Consider the following 12,293-nt stretch of genomic DNA (forward strand, 5'->3'; position numbering starts at 1 on the left):
TTTTTTTTTTTTTTTATGTTGATGTTCCAGGCAATCTAATTTTCTGTGAAGGTATAGGATAGGCAAATATAAGCTTTGGCTTCAGCCTATTCCTTTTTTGGTCATTCTTTTTCTTTTCTTTCGTGTGTAAATGTGCATTATTGTATACATATAACATGTACTGTAAAACTGATCACACACAATGGTTGATTGATTTGATTTGATTTGATTGATTATATGACCGAAATAAACTTATTTCATTCAAAATTTTTTTTTTCTGATGTAAGCTACCTCGCTACAGCTGCTCTAAAAGTAGCTAAGCTACAGGAAAAGCTACTTGTTCAAAAAGTAGCTAAACTATCGCCAAGCTACTGAGAAATGTAGTTAAGATATGTAGTTTAGCTATGTGTAGCTTGTTACTACCCATCACTGCACCTCTATCAGTGGGAGGGATCGAATTGAGTACCTGCTGGGGCCCCTGCGTACAGCAGATGTGTTGCGAGGATAAACTGATTGCGTTCATCATGTCATATTGATAATAGATTATTGTGTTCAGACAAATAGCTTTTAGAGAGTAAGAGATAACTCTTGCTTACAGTTTGTCACTTTAGTTTTCCTCAGAGCGGTTGCTGCTTTGTATAGTGTGATGTGTTAAAAAACAGCTGGCCTTGTTTTGGCCTCCCAGAACTTACTCTCAAATATCTATTTGTTTGCACACAAGAATCAAGAATATTGGGGGGATATTTTTACATGGGAGATTTGCTGATGCAAAACACATAGCTCGCCACGCCACTGTGCGTGTCGGGCCAGCTGTATCCTGCCATTAGCACCAGATATGTACTGTAGCTTGCCTCTGACAATGGTGATGATCCATCCATAAGTTTACGGACAAAAACTTAGTTATTATTTTTATTTAATCTATTTAGTCATGTTTAATGTCTTTTCGACGGAGCCCCAGACCCGAGGACCTGATTAAACCATCCAGTCACTACCGCGTTTTATTTGTTTATCACAGTGATTTAGCCTTTTCTGACGTACAAATAGTTGCAAATGAGAGCAGTGTTTTGCTCACTTTAATGAAATACCTTCTTTTACAAGTTTCATTGATTAACTTTGGAAGAATCACCTTATAAGGCCTTGATCTCAATCCATATGCCATTACTGACACCGAGTGAGCAGTCAGTATACAGAATCCAGTTGTACCTCAACTTACAAGTACCTCAACTTAGTATTTTGATATACAGGCTTTATCTTGGCTTTTTGCAATGCTGTGAGTTACAAGCATTTTTGCTGCCTGTTGATGTACAAACCCCATTTCCATATGAGTTGGGAAATTGTGTTAGATGTAAATATAAACGGAATAAAATGATTCGCATATAATTATTAACCCATAGGCCACAATGACAAGATATTTGAATAGAATAGAATAGAATAGAGTTTTATTGTCATTATTGCAATGAACAGGTTCAAAGAACAACGAAATTGGAGCAGCTCCTCCTAAGGTGCATATACAATATGGTAGTATAAATTTAAAAAAATAAATAAAATAAATAAATAAATAAAAAATAAATTAAAAAAAAAAGATAGAGATGACAGATGTATCTATGTATCCATACATAAACATTATTTCACATTGTAGTCCAAAAAAATAGAAAAACATTTAAACATTACACATGAGGACATGATGGACATATGGACACTCAGTGCCTGTTTAGTGCTACTATGGCTCTTGGGTAAAAGCTATTTTTTAGTCTATTGGTGCTCGCTTTTAGCACCCTGTAGGGTCTGCCTGAGGGTAGCAGTTCCAGGTGGCTGTGCCCGGGGTGGAATGGGTCTTTCAGGATGCTCTGTGCTTTCCTGAGACAGCGGGAGCTGTACAGGTCAGCCAGGGAGGGGAGGGGGCATCCGATTAACTTCTGGGCGGACTTTATGACTCTCTGGAGCGCCGTTCTCTCTGCGGCCGTGCAGCTGCTGAACCACGCGCAGATGCAGTAGGTCAGGATGCTCTCAATGGAGCACCGGTAGAAGGACACCAGCAGTTCCTGTGAGAGGTGGTTGTTCCTGAGTATTCTCAGGAAGTGCAGTCTCTGGTGTGCCTTCTTGATGGTAGCCGTGGTGTTGGTGCTCCAGGATAGGTCGTTGGCCAGGTGGACTCCCAGGGAGCGGAAGTCGGAGACCCTCTCCACACAGTCACCACTGATGATCAGGGGCAGGATGTCCGTTTTTTTCCTCCTGAAGTCTATGACCAGCTCCTTGGTCTTGGAGGTGTTCAGGGCCAGGTTGTTGACTTTGCACCAATCGGACAGCTTCTCCACCTCATCCCGATATGCAGCCTCGTCTCCCTCCGAGATGAGCCCCACTACGGTGGTGTCATCCGCAAATTTGATGATGGAGTTGCTGGAGTGGGCAGGTGTGCAGTCGTATGTGTAGATGGAGTAGAGAAGGGGGCTCAGCACGCAGCCTTGTGGAGAGCCGGTACTGAGGTGCAGGCTTGATGACATGTGGCGACCCAACTGCACCCTCTGGGGGCGGTTGGATAAGAAGTCCTTAATCCACATGCAGATGGAGTTCGAGAGACCCAGGTCTGACAGTTTGGACACCAGTCTATCAGGAATAATGGTGTTAAATGCCGAGCTATAATCCACAAAAAGCAGCCGTACGTAGCTCCCCCCCGTCTCCAGGTGACCCAGGGAGGAGTGTAGGGCTGTGGCGATGGCGTCCTCTGTGGACCTGTTCTTCTTCGGCACCGAGATTATTGTGGAAGTCTTCAGGCATGATGGGATGACGGCCTGGGAGAGGGACTGGGTGAAGATCTTCGTAAATACTCCGGCCAGCTGGTCTGCACAGTCTCTTAGTACCTGTCCCGGGACTCCATCTGGGCCCGTAGCCTTCCTCGGGTTCACTGCCTTCAGCGTGCGTCTCACCTCATGCTCCTCCAGTATAAGGGTGCAGCTGCTGTGGGTGTTGGGTGGAACTGTTGTGACGACTGCAGGTGTTTTTCTCTCAAATCGGGCGAAGAAGCTGTTTAACTCCCCCGCTCGAGAGGCGTCGCCGTCAGCCGAAGGGTTACTGGGTCTGAAGTTGGTCATGTCTTTTATTCCTTTCCATACCTCCTTGGTGTTGTTGCTCTGCAGGTGGGCTTCCATTTTCCTCCTATGTTCGGCTTTTGCCTCTCTGATGCCTCTCTTCAGATTGGCTCTGGCAGCACTGTAGAGTGCCAGGTCCTGCGCTTTGAAGGCACTGTCTCTCTCTTTGAGTAAGCCCTGGACTGTTTTTGTCATCCAGGGCTTCCTGTTGGGGTAGACTCGGATGCGCTTGTCCACTGTGACAGTGTCTATGCAGTGTTTGATGTACCCCAGGACTGCTTCTGTGTACTGCTCCAAGTCTGGGTTTTCAAAAACTGACCAGTCTGTTGTATCAAAGTAGTCCTGCAGCTGTTCCATGGCTCCCTCCGGCCATGTTTTGACCGTTTTGGTTGTGATAGGAGCACTTTTTCTTATTGGTGTGTAAGCTGGCAAAAGGAGCAGGGATATGTGGTCAGACTTGCCTAATTGGGGAAGTTGTTTGGCTCTATATCCTTTTTTTATGTTGGAATAGACTTTGTCCAGTGTGTTAGCTCCCCTCGTAGCACACTTCACATGCTGGTGAAGTTTGGGGAGCACTTTTTTCAGGTCGACATGATTAAAGTCCCCCGCTATGATGTGGATGCCGTCGGGATATTTGTTCTGTTGTGCACTGATTGCATCGTGCAACAGAGCTAGCGCCGTGCTAGCGTTAGCATCGGGAGCTATATACACGTTTGTGATCAGGACAGCAGAGTGCTCCCTGGCTAGATGGAAGGGTCGGCATTTAACTGTAAAATATTCCAGATCTTGGGAACAGTGGCTGTTAACTACCTTTGAATCAGAAGTCCACTTGTTGTTTAGGTAGGTTAGCAGTCCACCCCCACGCCGCTTGCCGGAAGACACTGCGTTTCTGTCCTGTCTGTGTGCTGTGTGACCGGTTAGCTCCATGCTAGCGTCGGGTATTGAGGACGTTAGCCAGGTTTCCGTAAACAATAGGGCGCAGCTGTCCATCACAGTGTTTTGTGCTACACGGAGCCTCACCTCGTCCATCTTGTCCTCTTCACCATGAGGAGCGAGCGACCTCGCATTAGCCAGGAATAGACTTGGTATCGGTGGTCTGTTTGGGTTCATTTTTAGTCTGGCTAACACGCCGCCCCTTCGGCCACGGCGTCTTCGCCTCCGCCTCCTCCTCGCCGGGCACAGTAGCCATGGAGCTCCAGGGCTACGTGCTAACTCCTCTGGGATGTTGTGTCGGCTTGTAAAATCTACCGAAATAGTCTGCTCAGACCGCAATCCAATCTCCAACAAATCGTTTCGGCTGTACATAACCTTCGCCCAGCAGGTTGCTGACTGGGCTAGTAATAAACTATATAAAAACAATAAAAACAATGCACCTATTTGATGTTCAAACTGATAAACATTTTTTTTGTGCAAATTATCATTAACTTTAGAATTTGATGCCAGCAACACGTGACAAAGAAGTTGGGAAAGGTGGCAATAAATACTGATAAAGTTGAGGAATGCTCATCAAATACTTATTTGGAACATCCCACAAGTGTGCAGACTAATTGGGAACAGCTGGGTGCCATGATTGGGTATAAAAACTGCTTCCCGAAAAATGCTCAGTCTTTCACAAGAAAGAATGGGGTAAGGACACCCCTTTGTCCACAACTGCATGAGCAAATAGTCAAAACAGTTTAAGAACAACGTTTCTCAAAGTGCAATTGCAAGAAATTTTGGGATTTCAACATCTACGGTCCATAATATCATCAAAAGGTTCAGAGAATCTGGAGGAATCACTCCACGTAAGCGGCATGGCAGGAAACCAACATTGAATGACAGTGACCTTCGATCCCTCAGACGGCACTGTATCAAAACCCGACCCCAATCTCTAAAGGATATCACCACATGGGCTCAGGAACACTTCAGAAAACCACTGTCACTGAATACAGTTCGTCGCTATATCTGTAAGTGCAAGTTAAAGCTCTACTATGCAAAGCGAAAGCCATTTATCAACAACATCCAGAAATGCCGCCGGCTTCTCTAGTCCCAAGAAGAACGCAGAGTTGGAATATAATTACAACACTTTATGTACATATTTATATATATATATATGTATATATATATATATATATATATATATACATATATATATATATATAATATTTACATATTTATATAATATGTAACTACAAGCTCCATTCACAGACAGAGTCCCATTGCTTTTATGAGCGGTCGAGCGAGTCAAAAACCGAAAAAACAAAACAAAAAAACTTTATTTTTTTTTTTTACATTTTTATTTTTGGCGGCCCTAATTCTTTCGTGGCGGGCCGCCACAAATAAATGAATGTGTGGGAAACCCTGTTCTCTGATCTGATCAACTGCTTCTCTTCAATACTAACTTTCTCAGTTCTGATAGTTGGAAGGAAGAATTGTGTCAATCTTGTGGCTGTGGACAAATATTACTTCAACTATGAAGGAAGGCTCGCAATTCAAATTGTGCTGACAACTTAAAGCAAACTAAAACCCCAAAGATGTCCCGTATCTCAAAAAATTCATTAGTTAAGGTGAAATAGCACATCAGCATTACCACAATCCGTTGATTACTTTCTTAGGAGAGCATAAACAAAATGCCGACTGATAGTCGACTATGGGCAAAATCTAACAAATCAGATTTAATAATGAAAATCCTTAGTTGAAGACAGCCATAGTCTATTGCTAAAACATGACAAAAGACAAAATAATCAAAGAAATATTTAAATATTTAAAGTACTTACGCTCTAAGGACCGGACCGATCTCATATTTGTCCGTCACATCAGATATACTATTGTAAGTCCGCCCGTCTCGCAGAGCAAGGCACCCAAATGGCATGACAGCATTCACCTGATAAATACAGACAGAAAAACACAAAATGAATAATACATTCCAGCACAAATGTGGACCGTTGAGCACACATTTTGCTAATATGTTCAATAAAAGGATTAACGGGATTTCAGGAAGGCATTGATATTCACATGAATAAAAAAGGAACACGTTGAATGAAGTGAAGGTCATTTTTTGTACAAAATGGCATACAAATGGCTCTGGTTGCTTGGCTGCATGTAAGCCTCGTCAAGGAAAAGCGAGCCATCAAGCTTCTCTTCATTCTGCTATGATCCACAGAGGTGTGTGCGGTTGTGTATGACAAGTTTAAATTAAACTTTACTAATAAAAATAACTCCCTTTGCCCCTGAGGAACAGTGCCACACTTATAATGACTGCAGTAAAAATGGTTTAGTGAAGTTTGAATTCCATCCATCCATTTTCTACTGTTTGTCCCTCTCGGGGTCGCGAGGGTGCTGGACCCTATCCCAGCTGCATTCGGACGGAAGACGGCGTACACCCTGGACAAGTCGCCACTTCATCACAGGGCCAACACAGATAGACACAATTCACTCTCTCATTCACACACTATTGGTAATTAATCTGTATATTTATTTTAGTATCTGACTTTGGGTTCAATGACCTATTTATCTTTTCACTTTTTACTAAATGCACAATTTCTTGAACACAAGTCTCAGTAGGATGCTGTGCACATTATACATTACTATGGCTACTATTTTATTGTTTGGCTTCTATAATTAAAAAAAACATATCGACCAGTGAATCACTGAACATTGTTATAGTTGGTAATATTTGGATATATTTGCTTTATATACAGTCAGCGCCAGTTTGTGTGTATGTATTTACGTTATACAAACCCTGTTTCCATATGAGTTGGGAAATTGTGTTAGATGTAAATATAGATGGAATACAATGATTTGTAAATCCTTTTCAACACATATTCAGTTGAATGCACTACGAAGACAAGATATTTGATGTTCAAACTCACACTTTATTTTTTTTTTGCAAATAATAATCAACATAGAATTTCATGGCTGCAACACGTGCCAAAGTAGTAGGGAAAGGGCATGTTCACCACTGTGTTACATCAGATTTTCTTTTAACAACACTCAATAAATGCTTGGGAACTAAGGAAACTATTTGTTGAAGCTTTGAAAGTGGAATTCTTTAACATTCTTGCTTGATGTACAGCTCAAGTTGTTCAACAGTCCGCTGTCTTGTCGTATTTTACGCTTCATAATGCGCCACACATTTTCGATGGGAGACATGTCTGGACTGCAGGCGGGCCAGGAAAGTACCCGCACTCTTTTACTACGAAGCCACGCTGTTGTAACACGTGGCCTGGCATTGTTTTGCTGAAATAAGCAGGGGCGTTCATAATAATGTTGCTTGGATGACAACATATGTTGTTCCAAAAGCTGTATGGACCATTCAGCATTAATGGTGCTTTCACAGATGTGTAAGTTACCCATGCCTTGGGCACTAATACTCCCCCATACCATCACAGATGCTGGCTTTTGAACTTTGCGCCTATAACAATCTGGATGGTTATTTTCCTCTTTGTTCCGGAGGACACCATGTCCACAGTTTCCAAATATCATTTGAAATGTGGACTCGTCAGACCACAGAACACTTTTCCACTTTGCATTAATCCATCTTAGATGAGCTCGGGCCCAGCGAAGTCGGCAGCGTTCCTTTTGTGTTGTTGATAAATGGGTTTGGCTTTGCATAGTGGAGTTTTAACTTGCACTTACAGATGTAGCGGCAAACTGTAGTTACTGACAGTGGTTTTATGAAGTGGTCCTGAGCCTATGTGGTGATATCCTTTACACACGGATGTTGGTTTTTGATGCAGTACCGCCTGAGGGATCAAAGGTCCGTAATATTATCGCTTACGTGCAGTGATTTCTCCAGATTCTCTGAATTTTTTTATTATTTTACGGACCGTAGAGGGTAAAATCCCTAAATTCCTTGCAATAGCTTGTTGAGAAATGTTGTTCTAAAACGGTTTGACAATTTGCTTACAAATTGGTGACCTTCTCCCTATCCTTGTTTGTGAATGACTTAACATTTCATGGAAGGTGTTTTTATACCCAATCATGGCACCCACCTGTTCCCAATTAGCCTGCATACCTGTTGGTTGTTCCAAATAAGTGTTTGATGAACATTCCTCAACTTTATCAGTATTTATTGCCACCTTTCCCAACTTCTTTGTCACGCGTTGCTGGCATGAAATTCTAAAGTTAAAGATTATTTGCAAAAAAAAAAATGTTTATCTGTTTTAACATCAAATATGTTGTCTTTGTAGCATATTCAACTGAATATGGGTTGAAAATGATTTGCAAATCATTGTACTCCGTTTATATTTACATCCAACACAATTTCCCAACTCATATGGAAACAGGGTTTGTACATATTGTTCACACATGCAATACAGTCCATTCCAAAATAACAGCCCCCAAAAACCCAGTTTAAAGAATGTAGTGAATCAGCAATCGATACAGTCCATCATCTCACAGCCCACATCCTTGACGTCCCTGGAAGCAGCATCATGTCCTCCTATGCTCCTGTTCTACTCTTAACAATTACCCTATGTACTTGGTCTGTTCATTAATACTCTATGTTCGCTTTGGGTTCATTTACTGATTATCCCGGTCCGATTGATCGTCATAGGCCTCAAAATGAATCCATAAAGCTGACCAAATTGAGAAGTGAGGAGATCACTCGGGCGAGCGAGAGCTCTGATGAACTGAGGTTATTAAGTTAACTAATAAAGCTGCGATGACTTCAGGATTGGGGCTTTGAAGATTAGCTGACAGAGAATGAAGTGCACATAATAAATGGAAAGGGGTAGAACAAAAAACAATGGAAATGCTCAGGGGTAATGACATTATGAGAGTGCTAATTTAGGATTATGAAACAAATATCAATGCAATGATGTCAAAAATCCTCGCTCTTTAGCTTTACGTAGCATCACCAGTGGAAATGGTCAGTCCAGAAGTGTTTCGGAGAAGGCGGCGTTTGAGAGAATTGAGTAATCCTACTGCCAGCCCCTAATCTCTAATCTGTATCTCTAATCCAGAGCACTGGGATACGCTATGGATGAATGTGTGTCTGCAAGTGCGTTCATGAATCTGTTGGTTTGAGCAAAGTGCAAAGGTCAAAGCAGATATGTGACATGTGCTGATCTGAGTTTGATTTAGAGGATGAGCGTTTGCTTGCGCATGCGCGTCCATATGTGCAGGGGAATTTAGCGATGGATTGAGAAAGGCCTGGTTTATGAGGAGATTATGTGAGTGCGACAACATCCCCATGACAAGATCCAGGAGGGTTAAAAGTGGTGCCTGATGTGAATGGAATTTAAGAAAAATGGCATTTGTGGATAATGGTCAGTAGATGTTTACTGACAAGTTTGGGGTGGATCCTTTTCAGCAGTTTTGACTTTGCTTTACTCATACGTGCACAAAAAGAGTGGTGTGTTAATTTGTTTTGGTTTCCGTGTGGGCCGTTCTGTTCTGACTTTATTGTTACTTTTTTAATATTTATGATCATGTTTGTTTTTTACTGTCTTGTTTGTACAAACAGTACCTTCTTTCATCTGTGCTGATTGTTGTATTGATATTAGTTCTTATCTGTTAGCTTCCCCTTGCGTCTCGCCTTCCCTCGTGCCCTGTGTAGCTTTGTTGCTTTGTAGTTGTTTGCATATTTAGTTCCTATGTTTCTGTTCAGTGTCTGTGAGGTTAGAGTTAATGTTTTTTTTGTGTTTTTTGCACTCCACACATTCTTTGTGATCATTTTTTAATTTTGGGGTCCACCTGCTTCCAATGCCAATTATCATTCATTATAATCATTTCTTGCTAGGTAGAATTTGTAGGGCACTTAATCAAAAGAGGGCACAATGGAGGAGAAAAGGTAATTGGTGAAGAAGAGTAACAACAAAATTGGTACCATAAAAGGACATTACTGCCAGTAACATCTCAACAAAAGCACACAAACGCTCCACTTTTTAAAAAGCCGTATCCAAATTAACAAGCTATACTAATAACAGCGCATTGCATTTTTTTGTCTAGCTTTGAACTTGCACCCTCACACCCTGCCATGCATGAGGCAAATTTGTGGACATACCGAATTTAGAAACACACAAGATGAAGAAAAACTTTATGAACCGACCCATTGTCACTGACCCATATGTTACAGTACATTGGAATCAAACACATAACATTTGTAACCTGCTGGATATTATAGAGCAATACCCCCATATTTACTCTAAGGCAGTGGTCCCCAACCTTTTTGTATCCGCGGACCGGTCAACGCTTAATAATTTGTCCCGCGGCCCGGGTTGGGGAGGGGGGGATTCTTTTTTTTTTTTTCCTTCGTCATGAAAAAGGGACGTTTTTGTCATGAAAAAGGGAGGTTTTTATGGTTGGTGCACTAATTGTAAGTGTATATTGTGTTTTTTTATGTTGATTTATTAAAAAATAAAAAATAAAAAATAAATATATATATATATATATATATATATATATTTTTTTTTTTTTAATAAAAATGTATAAAAAATTCTTCTGCGGCCCGGTGGTTGGGGACCACTGCTCTAAGGGACAAATCACAATTTTTAATTTAGTTATTAAAGTTTTGGTTTCTATTAAACAAATGAGATAGGCGCCAGCGCCCCCCGCGACCCCGAAAGGGAATAAGCGGTAGAAAATGGATGGATGGATGGATAAACAAATGATGAAACCGAATGAAAGCAACATTTTTATAAAGGGGACCTTTGATGATTCTAATCTACATTTAAACTACATCCTTATGGCATAGACAATATGAATTGGTTATGGTGTACATTTTTGTGCACCATATTTTTCGGAACATATGGTGCACCAGATTATAAGGCGCACTGCCAATGAGTGGGTTATATTTTCATTAAAGGGGTCATATTTTTAGTTTTTTTTCTTTTTTCATTTAAAACACTTCCTTGTGGTCTACATAACATGTAATAGTGGTTCCTTGCTCAAAATGATGCATAGATGATGTTTTACAGACCATCTTCGAGTTGCTTTCTGACAGTCTCTGCAGGATGCACTGTTTGGGTGGCCTTTTTACGTGCCTCCACTTCAACAGCGTCTTCTCCCCGTCATCTTTGTTGTACAGGTAAGTTTTTTGTGCTTCCTTAGTGAGTCTACTGACAGATATAAGTTACAAATTTGCGCTACGATATATCATAAATGGCAACAGAGGAGGTTGAATGCCCCACAACAAGAGGATAGAGAAAAGAATGCAGCTTATTGACTACCGCGTCGGACTACAATGGTGGACGCATGCACATTTTCGGGACTAATGCAGATCCCCAAAACACATCAGCAGGTACCAATAGGTTAGAAAAGTTGAATTTTGCATAATATTGTGAAACACAACGTCAGATAATATATCTCCTAAAAGATGTAATTCCGATGTCCTTATGCACAAACCGTAATAATACCCGTATGTTAAAGCTCAGTACGCTGACAATCCATTAAGCGGTGCAGCTTTGTAGCTTACCAAAGTTGTGATAGTACATTTTGACGGATTTGTGACCGCTCTGTGTAATGTTCAGTATTCTCAATGAAACATGAACCTTTTGGACTTGCTTCCTTCGTTTGGAGTCCTTGTTATTGTATTTTTTATAACAGGGAGCACAACCTACAGTCCACACATATCTCTTATGTGTGACTGCCATATACTGGTCACACTTATCCTTACATCATGTGCCAAATACAATTATTTCGAGGTCAGTTAGCACAACCAGAATTAATCCGTACATCAAGCGCAACAGGTTATAAGGCACCCTGTTATTTTTTAAGAAATTGAAGGGCTGTGTCTTAATAATAACACAATTCAGCAAATTTTGCATTAATTGCTTCACAGTCGCAAATGGTTTATGTGTGGTGGCGTTCCCTGACTGCAATAAAAGCCTGCGTGCTCTCTAAAAGTATCATAAATTATCAGGAAAATATACTGTGAGGCCAACATCACTGCTATTTTTTGTCACGTGGGGGTCGCATCTTATTGGAAGCGTGCAGGTAGGAACATGATTCATTCCTCATAAATCATACACCATACAAAGAAACAGGAAATAAACTAAAGGAAAGCGTGCCGATCGCACAGGAAGCTAAGGTAACCACTTAGTACAGGAATCATTAACTAAGAAACCAGGAATTATCCAACGCAAACTGTTGCATATAACAAACAACAAAGCCAGACAGAGTGTGGCGAGCAATGTGAATAAATAGCTCTCTGATTAGTGCCCGGACGCAGGTGAACGTGCCGAACACTAACCAGAGGCAGGTGAAACCAATCAGTACCCATGGTGACCAAAACAAACCCAGGAG

At 41.3% G+C, this 12,293-nt stretch overlaps 1 protein-coding gene across 2 annotated transcripts in view; it reads right to left on the reverse strand.

Annotated features, from left to right (window-relative positions):
* camkvl (CaM kinase-like vesicle-associated, like) overlaps nucleotides 1-12,293 on the reverse strand; it is a 115,504-nt gene that overhangs the window by 23,895 nt on the left and 79,316 nt on the right. For both annotated transcript variants that reach the window (XM_061904473.1, XM_061904474.1), the window contains exon 2: nucleotides 5,822-5,928. In XM_061904473.1, coding sequence (XP_061760457.1) covers nucleotides 5,822-5,916 — 95 coding nt within the window. In that variant the 5' untranslated portion in view covers nucleotides 5,917-5,928. The remainder of the gene's footprint in view (nucleotides 1-5,821; nucleotides 5,929-12,293) is intronic.

This window comes from Nerophis ophidion, linkage group LG06, assembly GCF_033978795.1.
Source record: "Nerophis ophidion isolate RoL-2023_Sa linkage group LG06, RoL_Noph_v1.0, whole genome shotgun sequence".
Classification (NCBI taxonomy): domain Eukaryota; kingdom Metazoa; phylum Chordata; class Actinopteri; order Syngnathiformes; family Syngnathidae; genus Nerophis; species Nerophis ophidion.